General features: G+C 47.4%; 1 protein-coding gene across 2 annotated transcripts in view; it reads right to left on the reverse strand.

Moving 5' to 3' along the window:
* Nucleotides 1-21,403, reverse strand: part of VAC14 (VAC14 component of PIKFYVE complex) — a 71,360-nt gene that overhangs the window by 48,119 nt on the left and 1,838 nt on the right. For both annotated transcript variants that reach the window (XM_083749897.1, XM_083749898.1), the window contains 10 exons: nucleotides 20,718-20,885; nucleotides 20,130-20,192; nucleotides 18,002-18,109; nucleotides 16,291-16,400; nucleotides 15,695-15,801; nucleotides 15,301-15,435; nucleotides 14,141-14,299; nucleotides 13,354-13,414; nucleotides 9,845-9,989; nucleotides 8,133-8,198 (listed from right to left, as the gene is read on the reverse strand). In XM_083749897.1, the coding sequence (XP_083606023.1) occupies nucleotides 8,133-8,198; nucleotides 9,845-9,989; nucleotides 13,354-13,414; nucleotides 14,141-14,299; nucleotides 15,301-15,435; nucleotides 15,695-15,801; nucleotides 16,291-16,400; nucleotides 18,002-18,109; nucleotides 20,130-20,192; nucleotides 20,718-20,885 (1,122 nt within the window). The remainder of the gene's footprint in view (nucleotides 1-8,132; nucleotides 8,199-9,844; nucleotides 9,990-13,353; nucleotides 13,415-14,140; nucleotides 14,300-15,300; nucleotides 15,436-15,694; nucleotides 15,802-16,290; nucleotides 16,401-18,001; nucleotides 18,110-20,129; nucleotides 20,193-20,717; nucleotides 20,886-21,403) is intronic.

Consider the following 21,403-nt stretch of genomic DNA (forward strand, 5'->3'; position numbering starts at 1 on the left):
CACCAAACCAGGCATGTGTACAGCACCAAGCTTGGCATCTGTCCTGTATTGTGCCATGTTGCATGTTTAACATGTAGCTCAACCACTTGTCAAGCTGCCACAAGTATCACAAACTTGATTCACGGCCGTGGCATCACCACGACTGCACAGGTAGCACAATCTGCCCACAGGAGCCCAGGAAGGCATTGCGCTCCACTGCCAAAACAGAGGCGGCACACAAGGATTTAATCTGGTGACTCAGTATAGGCCTCTCACTTTTGCAATGTGTCCACTCTAACCCACCTTCTCTAATCACACCACGCATTTGAAGCACCTTAATACCACTCTGAACAGTCATTACTTCCCCCAAAGAACTCTGGGAGTTATAGTTTGTTAAAGGTGCTGAGAGTTGTTAGGGGAGCATCGTTAGAGCTATAAAATCCTATTAAAAAGTGGTTTAACAGTCAATTCCTCTTCAAAGGGAACTTGGGACATGGTAGCTCTGTGAGAGGAACAACTCTCCGCACCCATAGCCGATGGCAGTTCCCAGAATTACTTGGGGGAAGTCACTGACTATTTGCAGTGCTTTAAATGTATGGTGTGAAGGTGACCTCAGTGGGTGAGCTCTGCTTCTTGCCCAGGGTCTCCTCACCTGATCCTTCCCCTGGGTTGGGACAAGTGAGGGTCAGTTATTCCACCGCACAGCCTGGCCTTGGAAGAGGAAGAGCGTTTAGTATATGGTAGCCTCGATCATGAACTTTGAGCACTCTCTGCAAGCAAGGAAGGAAGGCTCCACAGGAGCAGCGTGAAGTTATCTGCTCTGGCCAAGGCCCAGCACCTACATGAAGGCAAGAGGCCTCCCCTCAGCAATGGCCGGTGTCCCATTACACCCTACTGCTGAACCTATATAGACAATGTGGAACCACCTGGGAATGGCATTGAGCAGCAAGCAGCTGCTGCACCAGGAGGCTGTCAGGGGAAAGCACCACATCTTGGCCACCACTGCCCGGGAAGAGGAACGAGCAAACGAGTTTGCACATTTCCATTTTTGATGTGCACTGCCTTGCCTTGTCAAGTTAGCTGGACCCCCCTGGACCCTATTCAGCCTGGCGGTTTCCACATGCAAGGCTGCCTTTGAATGAACTGAAATGGTGCATCCTACCAAGCTCAACCAGGATGGCGGGGAGGGGGAGGGAGAGTGTTTTGCATGCGCGGTGCATCTTTCCACTAAGCAAGCCTCCAGCAGGCAGCTTCTCTCTCTCTCTCCCTCTCTTTTGTGCGAGCGAAAGAATGAAACTGGAAGGGTGTAAGAAAAGCAATATCCTGCAGGAACACAAATGCCTAACGTTGCCACGGCAACAGGCCAGGTGCCAGAAAGGCGCATCAGCTGGGTCCCATCATCTGAGAGCAGCAGAAGCAGAAGCAGCCGAGGCAGCAGCTCTTTAAGCTCCCATTATTGGACATGAAAGGGCTGAGGCCACAGAGGCCCTTCCCCTCCCCCACGGACAAGGCAGAGCGTGGGGGGGGGCTTCCTGGTGGGGGAAGGGGTGCAGCCCAGAAGCACAGCCACCACCACCCCTAGCATTAAGAGCCACCAGATCAGCTGGCAGAGATTATTTTTTAAAATGGGAAGGTGAGATTACTTTTTTAGGATTTAGGCTCAAAGAAAGAAAAGCCCTAGATAAAACCGGCAGCGAGAGATGCTCCTATTCTCCGAAGGTGGGGAAAAATAATAGCATGCATCCGTGCAAATATTAATCTGGTTTGCACAGGTCGCAGCAGCTTTTGCCCAAGTTCTACGTAATCTGGAAATCTGTTTTTATTTCTTCTCAGATGCTGGATCTGGTCAGATGTGCCTTATGGAAAAGATGAGAGCAGAGACACACCAAAGGGGGAGGGTGGAAGGAGGAGCAGCCTTATTGGGAATGGCAAAGAATGCGTGTGTATCACAGCATAAAGCTGAGCTTTTTTTGACATGTTTTCATGCATTTGTCCATAACCACAACGATTAGGAAACAGCACTGCAAGGAGGTCTTGGGATTTTGCATCTAATATGTTTACTACCACTGCGGACTGGCTGAGAGTGACGGAAAGTGGAAAAAACACAGCTCAGCCTTCCACATGACACTAGCTTTGCTGAGTGGAGAGCAAAAGCATTTCAAGGAGACGTTTTCTAGTAATGAAAATCCTGCTGCTGCTGCTGCTGCTGCTGCTGCTGCTGCTGCTGCTGCTGCTACTGCCTTCCCCCAATGCATGTCTACGAGACTTCCTCTGCTAACCAGATCTAGGTCAAGTTAATGTGCCTCATGTTGCAGTTGAACCAATCTGATGTTCGCTCCACTGGCTCATGTGCAAGCTGCCCCAGTCTTGCTGAAGAGGCAGTGCATGAAAGCACACAACACACACTCCTCCTCCCAAGGCTCGAATACTCAGGAGTGCCAGGCCTCAGCACCTTGGGAGTGCATCCTGCTGCCTCTTTAAGGATGGGAACACAAAATGCCACCATGGCTGGAAAGTGGTCTGTGGGGAATGACATATCTGTCCCAGGATCACCAGTGCAGGAACTTGTACTGGGTGTTGGATTCAGCTCCCTGAAAATCTCTCATACCCACTGCTGCAAAAGGGGGCAATGCTGGGTCTGGGCTTTGAGGCAGAATTCCTGTAGCCTCCAGGGCTTCAGCACCCTGTGCCTGCCCTGGTCCTTCCGCACCCCTAGCATCAGAGCTACACGATACAGGTGCATTACGAGCACTGCGTAAATGGGTCACCTCTTTCCATAAAATGAAGGCAGCTTTGCAGTACGTGCACATAGCTTATGTAGGGGCAGTGTGAATGCCATTATTCAGGAGATAACTTTGCCACAACATCAAAAAGAGAACCTCAGGGCTTGATATTGGTCTTCTGAGATCCCAGGAACACCATTTCACACAGAATCTACACACAGCAATTATTTAGCACTAGTCATTGGTGCTCTTGAATCCTCTTGCAACCTACTTTTGTGCAAAGCTATCCTCTGCTGCTCACTAACAAAGGGCTCTTTCTCTCTCTCACACACACATACAAGTCCAAAAGTCAGCATCCTGAGCAGAAACATCTGCCTGACACTGCTGTCACATCCCATCCACTTGTCCCACCGCCACCACTGGTGGGCAGGTTTCTGGTTACCAAAGGAGTCACCCTGAGCTCTCTGCCTTGCTTGCTTTGCCTCTCTGCTCCCTTCTGAAGAGGCGCGAGGTCAAGGGAGCAGAGCTGGCAAAGATAACTGGAGCTAAAGGAAATGAAGCTGGCCTCTGGCAGACCTCCAGCGCTCAGGCAGACGTGACACATTCGACAGCAACTGAGAAGCATCTTCCCTTCACGAAAAAGGAGCTGCTGCTGCTGCTGCTTCCCCCTCACTTCCAACCATTCGCAGAGAACAGTATCTCAAAGGATAGAGGCCTCCTTATACTTGGGATAGGCAGGGTGATGATGCAACTTGTGAGTTAGCCCCAACCACAGAAAAGCCAGTGGAGGAAGCTCCAGATCCTCCTTGAGAAAGAATGGGAAAAGGTACTGCTGCTGCCCCAATCCGCTGCCACGTGGCTCAGTTCCCAAACTATTAGCATGTCTATTTATTTCAGTATTTATAGGCACATAAAAACATGGCAATAAAATCAGCAGAAACATCAACAGAATCAATAAATACTGGCTAGCAAAAAAAGAAAAGAAAAAAGAGTTCAAGTTTCAAAAACCTGTCTAAATAACAGTGTTTTCAGAAGATGATTACAAGAGGGCAGGGATTGTTTTTGCCGAGCCCTCTATTGGCAGTGAGTTCCACAAGCCAGCCAAGCCCACCAGAAACACCCCATTACAGGATCTCAGTGACGGAGGTGGAGAGCAACAGACCAGGCAAGTCCTTGAGTTACTTCTGGTCCAGGTTGTTTACGGCTAACACAAGAACCCTGAATCAGCAACCAGTGCAGCTCTCTCAGTGCCGAGTAACATGCTGCCAGTAAATCTGCTCTTGTGGGCAGCTTTGCCGCCTCATTCTGGGCAACCCAGCCGGATGGGCGGGGTAGAAATAATAAAATTATTATTATTCTGCACTAGTTGCAGCTTCCAGACCAGCTACAAGGCAGCCCCACACAATGTGTGTTACAGCGATCAAGTCCCGAGGTTAGCAATGCATGGGCCATTGTGGCGAGGCCATCCTGGCCACAGAAATCACCTGGGCATCTAGGTGACAAACACGGACTGAGGAATGTCCTCCAGCTTAATGTTCAGATCAACTGCCCCTGGGCTGATAGATGAATCAGTGGAACACAACCTGCCAAGTGCAAATAGGACCGGGCTGCTAGAAACTCTTCCGCACAGGTTTCTGAATAGCAGAGGACCCGGCAACAGAAAATGCAGAGGCTGCTGCAGACTCTGAGGCCACCTAGTGGCCAGTGCCTGACAGAACACTTGATGCTCCCAGCTGTAGGGCAATCAAGGAGCCCAAGCTGCTCAGCCCCACTGGGAAGGGGCTCATAGGAAGGCGGCCTGGGCCCTGAATGCAACTCCCCTTCTGCAAGGGCAGGCGGTGAGCTCTCTCTTTCTCCCTGTCGCCTCAAAGGGCTCCTCAAATTAATTTTCTTTTTGTACAACCATCAGAGAAAGAAGAAACCTGGTCAAGAACAAGATCTTCCCTATTTGGCAGACCCCCACCCCAAAAAAGAGTGCAATGTGAAGACTAAGCTTGATCCCTCTTCCCCATTTCCAAGAGAAACCAATCAATCTTCCAGTGACAACTTAACTAGCCCCCTTTTCAATGGGGGAAAGGGATGGTGAACTTTGCCCCTTGGTCTCTGAACCAGAAAATTTCACAGTCCCCATCCTGCTTCTGTTCAATCTGGAACTGACATTGCCAGAAAGCAGGAAAGTCCCTCCCTTCTCCCCACACTTATTTAAGCTATTGTGGCTTAACACAAATGCCAGCAAGGCCCCAAAGCAGCAGCAACAGCAGCCACCATTAGCAGCCACAATCCACTGGGGAATTTATCCCATGCAAGCCCCACTGAAACAAAATGGGATACGCCCAGAAGCGCCAACACCATTCTCAATGAGCCATCCACCACAACCCCAAGATCTTCCCGATTAGTCCCCTCTAGTTCAGACCATATAGGAGAGGTTAGGAATTTTGATGACCCAACGTGCACCTTTTATTAATTTGATATTTTCTAAAGTCGAATTCATAACCTCTGACTACCCGAATGTTTTCCCTGAGTCTAGAGTGTACACAAACTAAAAGGAGGGGTGGCAGAGGAGCTTGCCTCTCCCATGGCACCAGCTCACACATCGGAATAAGTTGCCTGCCTCACCCCAGGGCTGCCCAGTCCCTAAAAGTGCTCTCCCACACCCACATTGTCCCTGAAGGCTGCCACATTCGCCTGCAAATCCGCTGCCCTGCAAATGAAACGGTGACTCCAGGACTACAGCGAGAACAAGGGGAAGGGAGCACATCTGAGGTCACGTCAAGCTCACCCTCCTTGTTCTTTGTAACACACCAAAGTCCCAAATTTCAGCCTTGGCAAGCTGGGAGCTGGGAAACCGGGGGAACTGCGGGCCGAAATCCAACCAAGCACAAATAAAAGCATAAACGGATAAAGGCAGCCATTCACTTTGGCACAAGCTTTTGTTAAGCTTCATTGTACTTGGGATCTGCATCACATGGAGAAAAGCCCCATGGGACTCAGTGTGAAAAAGCCCATTCCGCAGGAAAGGCTGGGGCAAGAGGGCTTGCAGCTCTGGGCGATAACAGAGCAAGGAAGGGGAGTGCAGGAAAGCCCCTCCCTCAGGAAAGCCCTGTGGCAGAGTGGGACACAGGAAAGTGGGGGAGAGCGTGAAGGTCTTCAGAAGCATTTGCAATTTGTCTCCCCACCACCCTAAATAGTTTCAGGACAACCACATGGATGTCTCAGTACCCTGAGCAAATGCCAGTCTCTTCCCTGCCAAACGTCTCAGTGAGTGCCCCCCCCAAAACAAGCACCTCTCCTTCCTTCCTTCCTTCCTTCCTTCCTTCCTTCCTTCCTTCCACTCACCCAGTGGCACCAGGGCCATGGGCTCGCTGTTCCCATGGGATCCCACATTGTGGGTACGGAGCTCAGCCTCACAGTGGTCTCAAGGATGTTCCCAGGCATCTTGACTCTGAAATCTCTGGCTTGCTGGGCAAGTAAGACACAGTGTGCCCTTGCATCAATCAATCAATCAACCAACCAACAGGTGGGACTCCTGCCAGTCAAGCATCGTAGTGCCTTATTTTCTGCCCAACCTCTAATCTGATCAATCCACCCAAGGTACAACTTGATCTGGTTTACTATTGGAGAACAGTCCATGCCCAAGACAATGCAATCCCCTGACAAACACATCCTAGGTACCTGAACACCCATTAGCATCCATTGAGGTTAGGATCCTCCATGCAAAACATGCACCTCCATGCAAAGTATGCAGCTGGAACCCCTTCTTGCGCATCATGCATTTTGGCTCTCAATATGCCCAGTGGGAAAGCTCAGATCCAACTAGTACTCCAGCTCCCCTTTGTTGCAGGGGGAAACCCTTCCTTGAGTAGCCAGAAAAAAAAATCTGCTTCTAAATGTTAGTGGTCTATTCAAGCCCATTCAATTCAATTCAAGCCCATTCCAGCTTTGTCTGCTCAAGGCTGGCTTTTGGGCAACCTCAGTTGTTCCACTCCTTGTCAGTGTTGCCCCCCTTTCTACTTGCCTTTCCTCCCTCCTGTCTTTTTAAATCTGCTTAGGGAGGGCTCCAGGAGAGGCACAAAACACACAGACATCTTTCACAGCAATACAGATGCAATACAGAGCTCAAGAAAACCTTCAGGGGCTCAGCCTACCACCACTCTCCCAAACTACCTTTTCTCCGGTTGTTTGCTGGCAGCAATACATATTATCAATGAAGAGGCAGAGGTTCAGGCAGCTTAAGTAACTCCAGGGGTCCAAGTGCCAAGACAAACTCCTGATTAACTGCAACCCACCCACCCAGCCGAAGAAGAATCACTCCCCATCTGGGAATAGGTTATATCTGAGCTTTTCTCTCACACAGGTACTGATGCTGCTTTGCAGAGATGTGTGTTTGCATCCTTCTTTCCCCTCCAATGCAATTCAACTCCACACCTGTCTACCTGGCTCCAGCAAATCTTTACTGTCTATATTTGCTATTAGATCCCTCACATCTGTACTGTGTCCTCGATTTAACTTCCAGGCTGCCAGTCCAAACCAAATACTATGTAAATAATCATGGCCTCTATTTGTAATAAACAGCGTATTTCCAAACTTTGATCTGCTATCTAGTTGCTCATTCCTTTCAGTGTAATTTGCATCATGGTATGTGACTCCAAGATGCATGTACTTCCCAAATTGTGGACAAGGACACATGGCACCAACTTCTAACAAAGGATGCCCTGGACCACAATGATCGCTTACTAAGGACCTGCGTGCAGGGCCTCTGCTGCGAAGTGTATCCAGCTTCATATATCTTCAGTATCCCAACAATATCTCAGCCTCTTTGCAACAAAGAAAGTAGCAGAGAGGTCAAAGCTAGATGATAGAAAGGGCCTCATCCTGGCGCAAGATCCACCAAGTGGGAATACTTCAGCAGGCAGCTCCCTTCTTGTGAAAGTGAAGCTGAACTTGCCATGGATTTTTATTCTAGGAGATCGCAGAAAACATTCCTAAGAACCATCCCCTCCGAGTCATGAGGCAGAGTCAAATTAGAAGCTTCACCAGAGACAGCAGCCTCTCAGCTTCCAGGCAAATGCGACTAGTACAATTGCTTCCATTATTCAACAGCTCAAACTGCCATGGCCTCCAAGGGAAGTTCCACGCTGAGAATCTGTGGCAGAGGAAGGGAAACTCTGAAAGCCACTTCTTTCAATCCCCTCTTAACATGTGGGTGGTTTGACAGTGCTTCACTCTGTTTACAACCTAACCCACTAAATAGAGCTGCCCAAGAGCATCAGTGCTGAGGAGACAATGAATTTGATGAACTTTTCACCTGTGGTCTGAGTAGCCTACTAGCCACTTTTACTCTCTCAGTACACAGGTTGTTTTTATATATATATAAAAAACACAAATAAAATAAATGGAGTTAAATGTTTCCAGTGCAGGATTTATGCTCACCTCGTCAGACTCATCAGATAAGGTCTTTAACAAGATGGGAAACAGGCTGTCTGTATGCCGGAACATCTGAAAGGCAAAAGAAGTCCATAACAGTCACAGAGGTCACTGTGTCTGGTGCTCTGGCAGAGGCTGCCACCACAACAGCAAAGGCTGCCTCCAGGTTTAAGAGCATCCCAGTCCTTGTGCTGGAAAGATGCCCTCCTTTCCTGCAAGCTTACCAAACAAACTCTGCAGCTGAGGCCAGAGTCACCAACTAGAGGAAGGGCTTCTTCCTTTGAAAAGTATTCTATTGCTTTTTGATATATTGAACTAGTTTGCACGTAACACTCAGCCAAACTGTGTTTTAACATGAACACGCAGAGAGGAGACAAACCATGCAGCCAAGGCTTTTTTTGATTTACAGCTCATGGTTTGTCTGCAGTGAGACAAACTACAGGCCCCAGGTTCAGAACTCTTTCCATGCCAAACCACAGCTTAAGTCAGGGCAGCGCAGCAGCACTGGAGGGAGAGAAAATCAGCTGTGATCTCCTCTCCGGGAGCCTGTGTGTTCACACTGAAGCATGGCTTGGCTTCTCATAACCTTAGCACTTTCAGCAGACTCTATGTAAAGCAAGAAACAATTTGGGCTTCCATCCGTTACAAGCAGCTTTATTACCAAGCCAATCAACACCAAAGTGTGTGGGAGGGGGAAGCAGAAAGCTGGAGGAGAAAAGGAAGAAAACTTCTGCCATTGAATGTTCCAAAAAGAGCTCCCAAATTTCTCTGACTCAATAACTGTGGCTCACTTAATAAAAAAAAAATAGTTCCTTCTGGGCTGAAAAAGCACATGTATCAGGAGTGCAATGCTATACAGTGGTACCTCAGTTTTCGAACAGCTTAGTTCCCAAACAACTTGGAACTTGAACACTGCAAACGCAGAAGTCAATGTTCTGGTTTGCAAACTTTGCTTCAGAAGCTGAACGTGGTCCTGAGCTTCCATTTTCACTGTTGCACTGCTAATTTGCGGGGGGGGGGGGGCATTGTAATCAAAGCCTTTTCCCTCCCGTTTTCACTGTTGCGCTGCTAATTTGTGCCCCCCCCATTGTAATCAAAGCCTTCCATTTCTGACTGCAGTGTTCTGTGGTGATATTTGGAGCTTGTATTTGGTGCTTTTGTTTTTGCTATTTTTTGCATTTTTGTTTGTGTGGCTTTTTTGTTTTGTGACTGTGGCTTGTTCTTTGTTTTATGATTGATTGATTGATTGATTGTGTGACTGCAGAAATGGATAAAAGCCCCCATCTAAACAATGACTATCACCAGTGCAGGTAATTTTAATTTTTATCATCTACTATACTGTCTTATTTATTTTATAGTACTGTACAGTACATTTATTGATTTCATTTTATGGCTCAATGGTCTCATTGGATAATAAAATTCATGTTAAATTACTGTTTTAGGGGTTGTTTTTTAAAGTCTGGAACAGATTAATCAGTTTTGCATTACTTTCTATGGGAAAGCACGTCTTGGTTTTGGAACGCTTTGGTTTTGGAACAGACTTCTGGAACAGATTAAGTTTGAGAACCAAGGTACCAATGTATTCTTAAGAGGCAAGCTTGCTTTCCAAAGCTTTAAAAATAGCATTTGCTCTTCAAGGAAGAGTCAGGAGGAAAACAAACTCTAATGTGGGCCAATGGCCATGCTGCAGGCCTGATCTGATCAATGAGCAGACTTGCCTTGCGAGGCGTCTTGATATACAAGTGGTACAGCCACTTCAGGACTGCTATCCGTGTCATCATCCCAATGGTTGAATCGTGAAGGTGACAGTCCAATACTTGGACAATTCCATCGAGGTTCAGGGTCACCTGGATTCTCTCAGTGCTGAAGGTAAAAGGAGACAGAAGTAAGATCAGGCGGGAGCATGGTTTCATTCATTCACTCAATGAATTCCTATACCGCCCTTCAACATAAATAACCTCAGGGCAACTTGTACCATTTGGTTTCCCCATTGTCAATGGCATTTGCTGAATGACTTCTTCTCAATACTGCCTATATTGAGTCCATATAAAAGCAGCACACAGAAAATCACAATGCAACAGGCTCCTTGGTTCATCATTTCACCTCAATAAACACTTCCCATATACACAGCTTTCACCTTGCAAAGAGACAAAGTTTCTCTCCCATAAATCACTAAAATATTGCTCCTTTGCTTGCTTTCCTTAGCTGCCAACTGAATGAAAGCAAAGTCCATTTTTTTCCCATTTTGCTTCCACCATTCCATTTTGTATGCTTAAGAACAAACCCTTAAAAATCTGCGGTGACTAAAGCAACTGCCGTTGACTGAATACCAGCTGGTGGATCTGTGTGGCTGCATGTTGCTGAAAAAAATTATTCTCTTTGGCTTTCGGAAGAAGGGAAGCAATATATTGACATTCCATCCCATTATGAAAGATACACACATAACCAAGAGGATGTAACTTATTTCCTCCCTGCTCCTGGTATTGCCCTGCATGCTGCAAACCCCCTTCTGTGATTTGTTTTGTTACTAATAATAGCTTGTGCTTATTCATTTGGTCCCAAGGGCACGTGATGTAGCCACTTTGCAAAAGCCACACAGGTTTGCGTCTTGTCAGTGCACGGATGTGCAGGCCACTTGGAAGCGCCATGTGCATAGTCTTGTGCTCCACAACGGAAGAACAGTGGGATGTCAATATATTACTCCAATTCCAAGGAAGTACAAAGGCTCCTGCTACTCCCAAGGGCAGATCACGTCTCCCTTCCAAGCAGATCTGGAAGGAAGGGAAGAAAATTGGTAGCCTCACAGTTAGCAACCAATTCAGTTCCATACAGAGAATGGCTGGAAGGAATGCATGCTGCCCCTTTTAGGAGGTATTAGGAGGCATGCGTGGAACAGAGAAAAAAGCAGGTTTATATTACATCTACAAAACATTTTTTTTATATTTTTAAAAAGTCACAGCGGATATTATGCAATCTCATTTCAATATTCCAGAAGACACAGGGAGCAAGCCCGCCAGGTACTGCTGACTCTGCACCTTAATTTTACTGGGGGTTGCATGGGACCCACTGCCCTGCAAAAGCACCGCAGAAAAGCAGCCCTTGAGCTCGCCTCCTTTCCTGGTCACAAAGCCTCCAGGACGAGAGGTGGAAGATGATTCCAAGTGCCAGTCACTGGGCAACAAAAGGGACAGGAGGGAGATGTGCCCTCCCATGTCCTGCTTGTGGGAGACACTTGCCTGCGAGTGTTCCAATTGGAGAACAGCCTTTACCAAAGGTGTCACGGGCTTTGAAGACACTCAAACTCAGGATGAAAGGGAGAAACGTGCTAAGAGGAAGGCACACTTGGCAAACCATCACCATGATCAACTCCTGCCCAGAAATCTATGTCCCCACTGTGGAAGGATGTGTGGATCCAGAATTCGCTTCCACAGTCACTTATGGACTCATTGTTAAAACCATGTTTATGGAAGACAATCTTACTTGGCTATGAGTGATCGCCAAAGAAGCAGCAGCAGCAGCACCTTGTGGGGTTCTCACTGAGGTGTCTGGTGGGAATGAGGTGGCCTGGGTGGTTAGATCCAGCATCAGGCCTCCAGTGCTCTAAGGCACTTCTCTTTCTCCAGCTCTTATGCAGCCTCTTATCTGTGAGTCCACAGCTAACTATGTTGACTGCTTGCCTCCAAATCACCACATCCACTTTTGACTCCTCGTTTTCATTGCTCCTTCTCCAAGAATTTTTCCTTCCTCCTGACCATTCTCAGCATACTGATCAACTATCGTTTGTAACTATTGTAGTTAAAAGTTTTGATGCTGTCATTGTTAAAAGTCAAATCTATAATTACTTCATATAAACGTTATGTATGGATCACTTTCCCCACAAAAGCCTACTTGTGCCCCAAGGTTACCCTCAGGGAGGAACTTTGAGTGCCCCCATTTCCCCAAAGCAGCAAGTACGGTAACCACCAGGAGAAAGGTCCGTCACAGTGCCAATGCCTTGCCCTGGCACCTATGCTCAATATCCTGTCAGCACTGAGCAAAGAAAAGTTTTACTCTCTAAGGCATTCCAGCCATGAGTTCCATTCCCAAGGCTTGGTCTTTGTGCTGCTCTGCCATCTCCTGGTCTAGACTGTTTTATTGTAACATAACATTTCTTAAAAAATGAATACATACAGTTCTGGTTGTTGCCTCATCTAAAAAAGAGCTGGAAAAGGAGTATGTGGTGGGGGGAGGTTGGGTTGAGAACTTTGCCTGCAAGGCAAACTGCAAAACTAAGATGACCGGGGGGGGGGGGGGGGAGAGAAGGGAGACTTGAGGAGCTGCAGAATTATGCATGCTGCAGCACAGCCTTTGCCAACCTGGTGCCCTCCATGTGTTTTGGACTACAACTCCCATCAGCCCCAGCAACCTTACAGATATGCTAGCTTCCAGGTATACAAGAAACCCAAGGCTGCTGAGAGGGCCACTTTCAGGTTCCATGCTTCCTTTATATACACACAAACAGAATGTCATGGCCTGCTCATTTTATGGGGTGAAGGCAAGCTAACTGTCTGGGGCAAATGCCACTCAATTATCACCTCCTCTGCTTCAGCAAAGTTTTTATCCCACAGGATTCAGCTGCTTTGCTCTTTCTGCCCAGTGGACAATGCCCATCCCAAATGCCCGGAAGGGATCCTGCAAAACTGCTGAGTGCCCAAAGGCAGAACACCTGCCACTCACCAGCTTCTGCTGCCATTTGAAATCAGATGTTTTGCACAAACTCAAATACTGCCCCTAGAGACAGCCAAAAGCAAGTTTCATAGCTATTCACAGAATTCAAGTCTAAACAGCATTTGGGTTTGTAAGCTACACTTTGTGGGTTAGAAGGAGGTGGTTTACTATCCCAAGCACAGGTGTGCTCTCCCACATCACCTCACTGTGGGGGGAATGCATGCAGAAACATGCTCGCTTCATCTGAATGCACCCCCCCCCCCAGTTACTAGCAGGAAAGAACCTCACATCATTTGAGAGGTGACTCACAGTTCACCAGCTGCTCTGAATTCCTTCTAAGCAGCATCCTCTGCCACCAAAGCCCATGCAGTACTCTGTAAACCATGGTTTGCAGCAACTCAATGGCACTATCCAGTCCAACACAAGATCCAAGCATAGGAATGCACAGCAGAATCTCCCCCTCTGTAAAATGCTACAGAGGATCCCCCAATTTCATTAACAAGAGGCAGTTGTTTTTTACCTGGCTGGTATAAAGACACTGGTGTTGCTGAAATTGGAATCGCCGGAGGCATCCAGGCAGCCTGCAGGGAGACAGGTGTCAGTTAGCTTGAACATGGCTCAACACTGTCAGAGGAAGACAAAGGGCTGGCACTTGCAAGGACTGCTCCCCAAACAAAATAGTGATGTGGCCCCAGGTAAGAATGTTCTGAAAACATCAAGACAGTGAGGTAGTCAGGTCTGTAAATAACATTCAGGATGACGAAAAACAAGCAGCCTCGTTGCTGAGGTCCATGGTGTAGCTGACACTCTGAGCAACTGCCTAAACGTCTCTGTGGAAGACCTGGCTTCATTTCCAACTGACCCTGCCCTCACCGGGAACCTGATCAACAGTTGGTGTTTGCTTCTCTCTCAAGGACAGCATCCTCCACCCTTTTTTTACACACAGAACTGCTTGAGAACAATGCCTTTTAAAACCCAGTCAATATAAGACAGGCTAAGTGACTGGAGATACAATTTCCCCACTATGGAGTGATTGGGTGGCCTTGGAACACAGTATCTTGATTGCCTCATCTTTTCCCAGTCATTCCGTGGTGTGAAACTTGTACTGTCCTATCTCCACTTGTTTAGCACATTATCCTGCCACTCCCCATGCCTCGTATTTTTCTCAGGTAACCCCTTCTCTCCAGCCCGACAGAAAGCACATTGCAATACTCCAAAGTCCAGGTCACGAGAGCAGGGATAAGTATCTGTACAAAAAGCCAGACAGAAAGACAGTTTGCTGGGGGGGGGGGGGGATAAGGACTTACCGCCCGAGGTCACCTCCTGCTTGGAGAGAGTTTCATCCTGATCACCCTCCATTATCTGGGGGGCTGTTGTGGGCTGCTTGGTCTCATCAACCTCATCATCTTCCGGAATGACCAGCTTCATGAGGCTCTGGTTGCACACATTGGCCACCTCTTTGATGCCTGCACCCCATGGATGTAAGGAACATTCACTCCCAAGTCATGTTCCCAATCACCACTGTAGAAGGCTCATACAGAACAGGCCCTATGGCAAGAGTCTAGCCTCAAGTTCTTTCACAGGGGCCCATAGTCACTAGAACCACAGACAGGGGAGAGGGAGGGGAGGGGGTGCTGGGCCAAGCCAGAAGGGGCCCATCAAGTCCAGCATCTTGTTCTGACCATGGCCAACAAGATGCCTCACTGGGAACCCCACAAGCAGGACCTGAGCACAAGAGCATCTTTCCCTACTTGAGATTCCTAGCAGCTTGTATTCAGAGGCACACTGCCCCTGATGGTGAAGGAAGAGCATTGCCATTGTGGCTGGTAGGCACCGATAGCCTACTTCATGAATTTGTCTGGTCTTCTTTTAAAGCCATCCAAGTTGGTGGCTATCACTATTTCTTTTAGGAGTGAGTTCCATAGCCTTTTAAGTGCTAGAAAACTGATTTCAGGCTGATATTTTTAGGCTGGCAAAGGTTGCATCAGATATCAGATTTGGCACATGTTTAGAGAACATTACAGCACAAACCCTCTATAAGAAAAAAATAGGGAAGATTCTCAACTCATGGGCCAAAAGGAATACTGAAGTATGTTTGATTCCTTCTCATGGCCCAGCCTGAGCGATGCTACATCTTTCAGTAAATATACCCACAAAAGGGGTGTCCACATGAAAATGGCTCTTCTACTGAAGCCAACCTTTTGCTTAAGCATCCCAGGGAAAGCAATTGTGGGGCTGCTCTGATGTCAAGGAAAGCACAGAAAGTAGAGCTGCTTACGGAGCTGCCCCCCCCCCAGTCCTTTTCATGATCCACAGGCTCACAAGGAAGCTGCAGCAGCAAAATCCTCCAACGGCATAAACCAGGGCTGTTGACTTAGCCTGACCCTCCTCCCTCTTTTCTGCCAGATGCTGATGGACATTTCCGAAGGAAGGGATGGGAGGAGGACAGCCTCTGCTGCAAGGATACTCTTCTTCCGGTCATCATAGGACAGGCACGGCAGGACAGCTGTCAGGATCCCCGAGGAATATGGCAGCATCACCCGGCCAGCCAGCTGGATGAATTCGCGCATCCAGCACATGGCAGTCAACTGGATTAGGTCATCTGCAGTCAAAGTGATCAGGAAACAAAAAGGTGGTTTAGCAGAATGTCTGGAAAGGGGTGGATGAGGTGCCTCTCTTTCCCCAGGAAGCCTTCCCTCCTCTTCCCTCCATCACTGCTGAACAGTGCTGCTTCTGTTCTGCTCCTGTGCTTTGTTTGTCTTGTGGTTTAATTTTAATAGTATTTGTTTCAGTTGTGATGGTTCTGGAACACACACAAGGATCATACGGTGAAGGGTGGGCTGGAAATACAAATAACTTACCAGAAGCCTGGCAGTGAATCACCAAGATGTTGGCCATCTCAGCAAACTTGACACTGGAAGGGTTTTTCTTGATCTCTTTCAAAAATTCACCAAGGGCCACTTCACACCTGTTTGCAAGGGGGGAAAGGCAGGGGGTTTAGAAATAGGTCTTCTGCTATAGGGGAAACAACATGAAAAGGTGTAAAGGGAAGCAGATGCCCCTTTCTGTTCACTCTTTCTCCTCACACAGACACGAGGACAGGAGTCTGCTTGCTGGGCATCCAGCACAGGTTCCAGCCTAGAAACTTTGCTTTCTACCAAGACACTTGAACAGAGAGCCCTGAAGCTGGATCACACTGAGATGGGCCCATCTCACCCAGCATCCTATTCTTCAAGTGGCCGAGCAGACTTCCCTGTGGGAAGCCCTTGAGCAGGACACACAAGGCAACAGCCCCCTCCTCTCACCCAAAGCTGCTGCTTCCTGTTTAAGAGTGTCAACTGGGTTGAAGCCGAAGGAAATGGTGATGCAACTTATGGAGCACTGCCCTGGAAACAAGGGGGCAAAGCCTGCGTATCAACAGCCAAGCAGTTATCCCCAGATCCAGCTCTGCACTCACATTTTACGTATCTCCTTGCTGTTGTCACCCAGGATCTGGAAGAGGCCATCTAGAATCTCTGGCAGGTAATCCAGAAGGTTGATATCTGGAACTGACTCCAGAACCAAGATCTAACTCAAGGGGAAAAGACAAACAAAAGGAAGATGATACAGAAGCGCAGTGGCAAGTAGTAGCATGTGTCTCTTTAGACCTAAACTGGATTTGCCACAAGATGTCAAGTGGTGCTTTTCGGGTCCTAGAAGCAGCTTGCATAATGGGAGAGGAGGAAGGGGACAGAGAGTGGGGGTAACACCATTTCAGGGGCAACCTTCAGCCAGCCCAGTCTGGCCTTTAGCAAGTGAGTTTCTAAAGGATATGGGTTGTGTTCTGGAAAATTAGATTATATGCCAGTGGCGGACCTACATTTTGGGGGCCCTGAAGATTGAACTGTCGTGGGAGCAACCAGAAACAAGATCTAGGTAGCCACTGTTATCATGGATAATGATAATGGGGTTGTTCCCATGACAGATCCCCACACATTCACATCTGTGCTACTGACTCTCAAACTACGGGATTGTTGAAATAAATACAATAAAGCTCAACTCAAATTGGGTCTACTAGGAGCTAGGGATGCGGGTGGTGCTGTGGTCGGCGGTTCGAATCAGCGCAACAGGGTGAGCTCCTGATGCTTTGTCCCAGCTTCTGCCAACCTAGCAGTTTGAAGCACATCAGTGCAAGTAGATAAATAGGTACCGCTGCGGTGGGAAGGTAAATGGCATTTCTATGAGCTCTGGCTTTCATCACAGTGTTCTGTTGTGCCAGAAGCGGTTTAGTCATGCTGGCCACATGACCCAGTAAGCTGTCTGTAGACAAATGCTGGCTTCCTTGGCCTGAAAAGTGAGATGAGTGCTGCACCCCATAGTTGCCTTTGACTGGACTTAACTGTCCAGTGGCCCTTTACCTTACCTTACTGCTAGAACTAAAAATTTTAAGCAGTGTGGACTAAATTCACTTTTGTGGCCCCTCCAGGATTAAGGGCACTGCAGCTTAAGCTTCATTCATTTAACAGTAGATCTCCCTGTTATGTACATTCACTCAAAAGAAACAAGACCCCAAAAATCTTTGAAACACATGGAAGATTTGCCTCACTAATCATTTAAATTTTTAGCCAGCTCCAGGTTAAAATATGCTCCCCAAAGTATTTGAGTCTGACAAGGTGGAAATCAGCCTTTGCCACTCTGAAAGGTCATTTTAGGCCACTAAGAGGCACCTCACATAGAAGAGAGCTGGTGCCTTCAGCACCAGCAAGTCTTCACTGGTAAGGAATTCCACACCTGTAGAAAGTCTCTCAAAGGCCCTTTTCACGCAGCCAGGTCAGAGCAAGGGACTCCCTTCTACTAAACCTGCAACAGGGCTTGGAAGGAAGGTATCAGGAAGTCAGCAGCTACTGGTGACAAACTGCAAACAATTGCCATGGAGAAACAAGAAAGGCCTTCCCACAAAGGAACTATGCATCATCTGTTACCAGCAGTTTCTAACAGAGCCATCAAGAGCAACAATATACACAGCAGCTCCAGCTGCTTCCCAAGCAGGTAACAAGCACCCCCATGCTGCTGTTTATACCACCATCCATTCCAAAGTATCAGAAAACACTGAGCTGACAGTTATAAAACACGCTGCTCACTTGAGATGCCAGAGAAACAAATCCCAGCATCAGACCAAAAACACTTACCCAGGAAATGATAAACTGTCGAGCATACTGGTTGTTGGAGTAGATTCTCTCACGCAGCAGTGGAATGAAGCTCACCAGATCAAAGTTGTTGCTCTCAGTCACGATGTCCTAGAAAGTCAGAGCCAATGAGCATGAGAATGAGCCTTGACTCCCTTCCTATCGGTGCTTGAACTATACATAAAGTCAAGCACCTTTACCACTCTAGAAAGGAAAGAGAGCCTTCCAGCCATGCATAAGCTCAGCTTCACCAGCCAGGAGTCTTCCAGATGTTCCGGACAACTCCCATTGGTCACAGCCAGCACAGCTGTTGGGAGCTAGAGTCCAAAATATCTGGAAGATCTCAGGTGTGCCAAAGGCTGCATTAGCTCCAGACCAACCGCCTGAATCCAAGACATTGTGGTGCTTGAAGGTCCAGCCTTTTCCTAACAGAGATGTGAGATCTGGCTGATGCTGTCCTACAATCTGCTTCATATGCTTGCTGAACACACCATGATTGCCAACACTTGCCTTTATATTCCAGTGTAAATGTATGACTTCTCAGCATTTGTAAGAGGATGATCCCTGAACATCCCCCATTTCCAAGCATTCTGCAGAGATTTAATGTCCTTAATTTTCCTTTTGAACTAATTTCCTTCTTATTGAAAAAAATCCATTTTCCAAAATCCATGCAACTACAGTTAACTTAGTTGGCAAATCTCCAGTCACCTTCATACGTATACAAATGTGAAACATCGCCAACTAAATTAAACATAGTCCCATCTGGTTTCAAAAGAGGAATCCATATGCACACAAACACACTTGGTAACGTTGTGTTCTCGATCAGTCAACAACATTTGTATCAGGGGCACAGGTCCTGGGGTTAATTATTAAAACCAGCATTAAGTTCCTGGTTGCTGCACTCTTGGAGGCTCCATGACCAGAACCTTTCTAAGGCACAGCAGTTTAGTAAACCTAGAACTTCAGATAATTTACTGTGTTCCAAACATGTTTTTACTCTGTTGATGTGAATGTGGTTGAAATCATGCTCATTACAACACTCTTCCCACACTTCTTTCTCCATTTCCAGTTGATCCTCAGAGTTCTGGTCATGAAATTAGTTTTCATGTTTGGTATTATGACCAACAGGGATTCTGTGGAAGAGCTGGTTCCTCTTTCATTTTCTAGTTTTTTGGACTCTATGCCTTCTTTCTCATACAGAGAACAATCACGCCCTGTCCGGTTTATATAGAGGTTGTGAAGAACCAAATCTTCACAATCTTTTATTTTTTAAAAACCCTGTTTGTTTCCCTTGTACTAGACCAAAGCCTCACACCATTTAAAATATCTGCTCTTTGTTCTCTGGGGTGCTTGAGAAGTCCTCTGGTGGCTCAGCCAGATGCCCAGGCAAGCGCCAAAGCTGCTTCAGAGGTTTTACTGTATAGCTTTTTCTTCCCCTTTCCTATGAAACTCAGATACTCTGTTTCTTCTGGAAGAGGAAGCTCGCTTTCATGTAATTCTGCTTGCTCTTCAGGGAACAACCAATCTCAGAGGGCAGTGGGAACAAGGAAGGTGACCTTTGATTTCTAAAGAAGAAGGCTGGTCAGCAGCATCCGCCTTGCCTCTAGAACAAGATGGCTTGTTTCTTAGCAGTCTAGGATGCAGTGCCAGTAGCTAGAGCATCCAGCCAGAGGTGCATTATGCATGCTCAGTTTGCTTTATGAACTTGGTTTCGGTTTCCCATAAATTTCTGATTCCCTTAGAAAAATTAACAGAAGCGCTTGTCTGTGAGAGTTGGGTCCACATTCCAGTGTACTTAGTTCCAACACAGTCTCCAGCCTTCTCAGGTGCTTCATATAAAGCATGAATGGCAGGGCTGCTGAGAACATGATCTCTCTCCTGGCCTGGGACCCTGGCAGACACCCAAACTCACCACTTTCTGCAAAATTACTTTTCATATTACTCATCACTTCTATCACACCCAGAAGAACATTCTCACTTTTTTAGCACCTTTCTATATTTAAAACTTGAAAACCAGGATAGCAGATTCTACATGAGATCGCAAACAAGACTAATGCAGGAAATATGCATCCCTCCACCTGTAACCTATCCCCAGCACATCATGAGCTGTTGTCAGCAGGAAGGACTGTACCTTCAGAAGCCGGTCCAGGAGTTCAGATCCACTTTTGACATTTGGGTCTGGATCTGCAGCAAGCTAGGAAAAACAGAGAGAGTATGTGGTGTGGCTGAGCCGTGTGCATAAGACACTAGTAGTGACTTGACCAAGAGACAACTATTTTCTGTTGGCTGTTGACTCCCAGCAATGGGGCAGGGACACCACCTCCTGTCTGACAATAAACTGAGCTCCAGAAATGCCCAGAAAGTGTGCAAAGCCAGAGGCAAGCCCCCACCCACAGGTGCACACCACCATCCGAGCTATGGTTGCTGTGAGCGATCTGGAAAGCACATTCATGGACCCCTGGACCAGACTCTCCGCCAGGTTCCCAGAGCTCTTCTGCAGACATGTTAGTATTAGGAGGATGAACTGGAGTGAAGGCAACAATGTAGGAGGAACATTTTCCTCTAGGGGATGCTTATGGAGATCCTCAGTGCCATATCTCAGCCCCAGTTGTCCAGAATCAGCACCCACACCTCCAAAGAGCCCCAGAGCGGGAATATACAGGACATCAGAGACCTTACATGTGTGAGACATTATTAGCCTGTCAAGAAAACCCATTACCTTGCTCAAGCCATCAAACAGCACTTTGAAGTGGGGGAGTACAGAGCCTCTGGCCACCTTCACAATGTTGTACAGGGCCTCACAGGCGTAGTACCGCAAGCGGCTGTCAGCATCATTGAAGCATGTCAGCACAGGCTCAATGAGCTCCTTCAAGTACAGCCCAGAGTCCTGCAAATCAAAACACAAGGATAAGGGGGGGGGGGGGAGCCATGGACTTAAGCAGTGGCTACACCAGAGTGGAGCCCCTGCTTTCTTGCAAGTGCACCGGAGTGGGGGTGGGGGCTTGGAATAGGGCCAGCAAACCTGGCTGAGAACAGAATGCCCAGGCACTGACTATAGCTGGAGTCACCAACATCATACTTGTGGGCAACATAGATTCCTCAGGCACACAGGTGCTAAAGTCTCCATCACTTGTACATTTTTAAAAATGAGATGGGAGAGAGTTGTTGTGGAGAGTTGTGTTCTGTGAAATGAACATTTGTTGGTCCCACAACAGTTTCTTAAGTTTCCAAATGTGTCCTCAAATCCAGAAAATATGGGCACCCCAAACCTAGAGCAAAAGCTCCTTACTATGCAGCAAAGGCAAGAAAGTCCATTTTAAACAGTGAGAGGAGATGGGCCAGAATTCAACCTCTTTTCAGGAATGTAGGAAGAGCCGTCACTCTGCTAACAAGAAGTCCCATCTC

Source organism: Podarcis gaigeae, assembly GCF_964106915.1.
Source record: "Podarcis gaigeae genome assembly, chromosome: 8".
Classification (NCBI taxonomy): Eukaryota; Metazoa; Chordata; class Lepidosauria; order Squamata; family Lacertidae; genus Podarcis; species Podarcis gaigeae.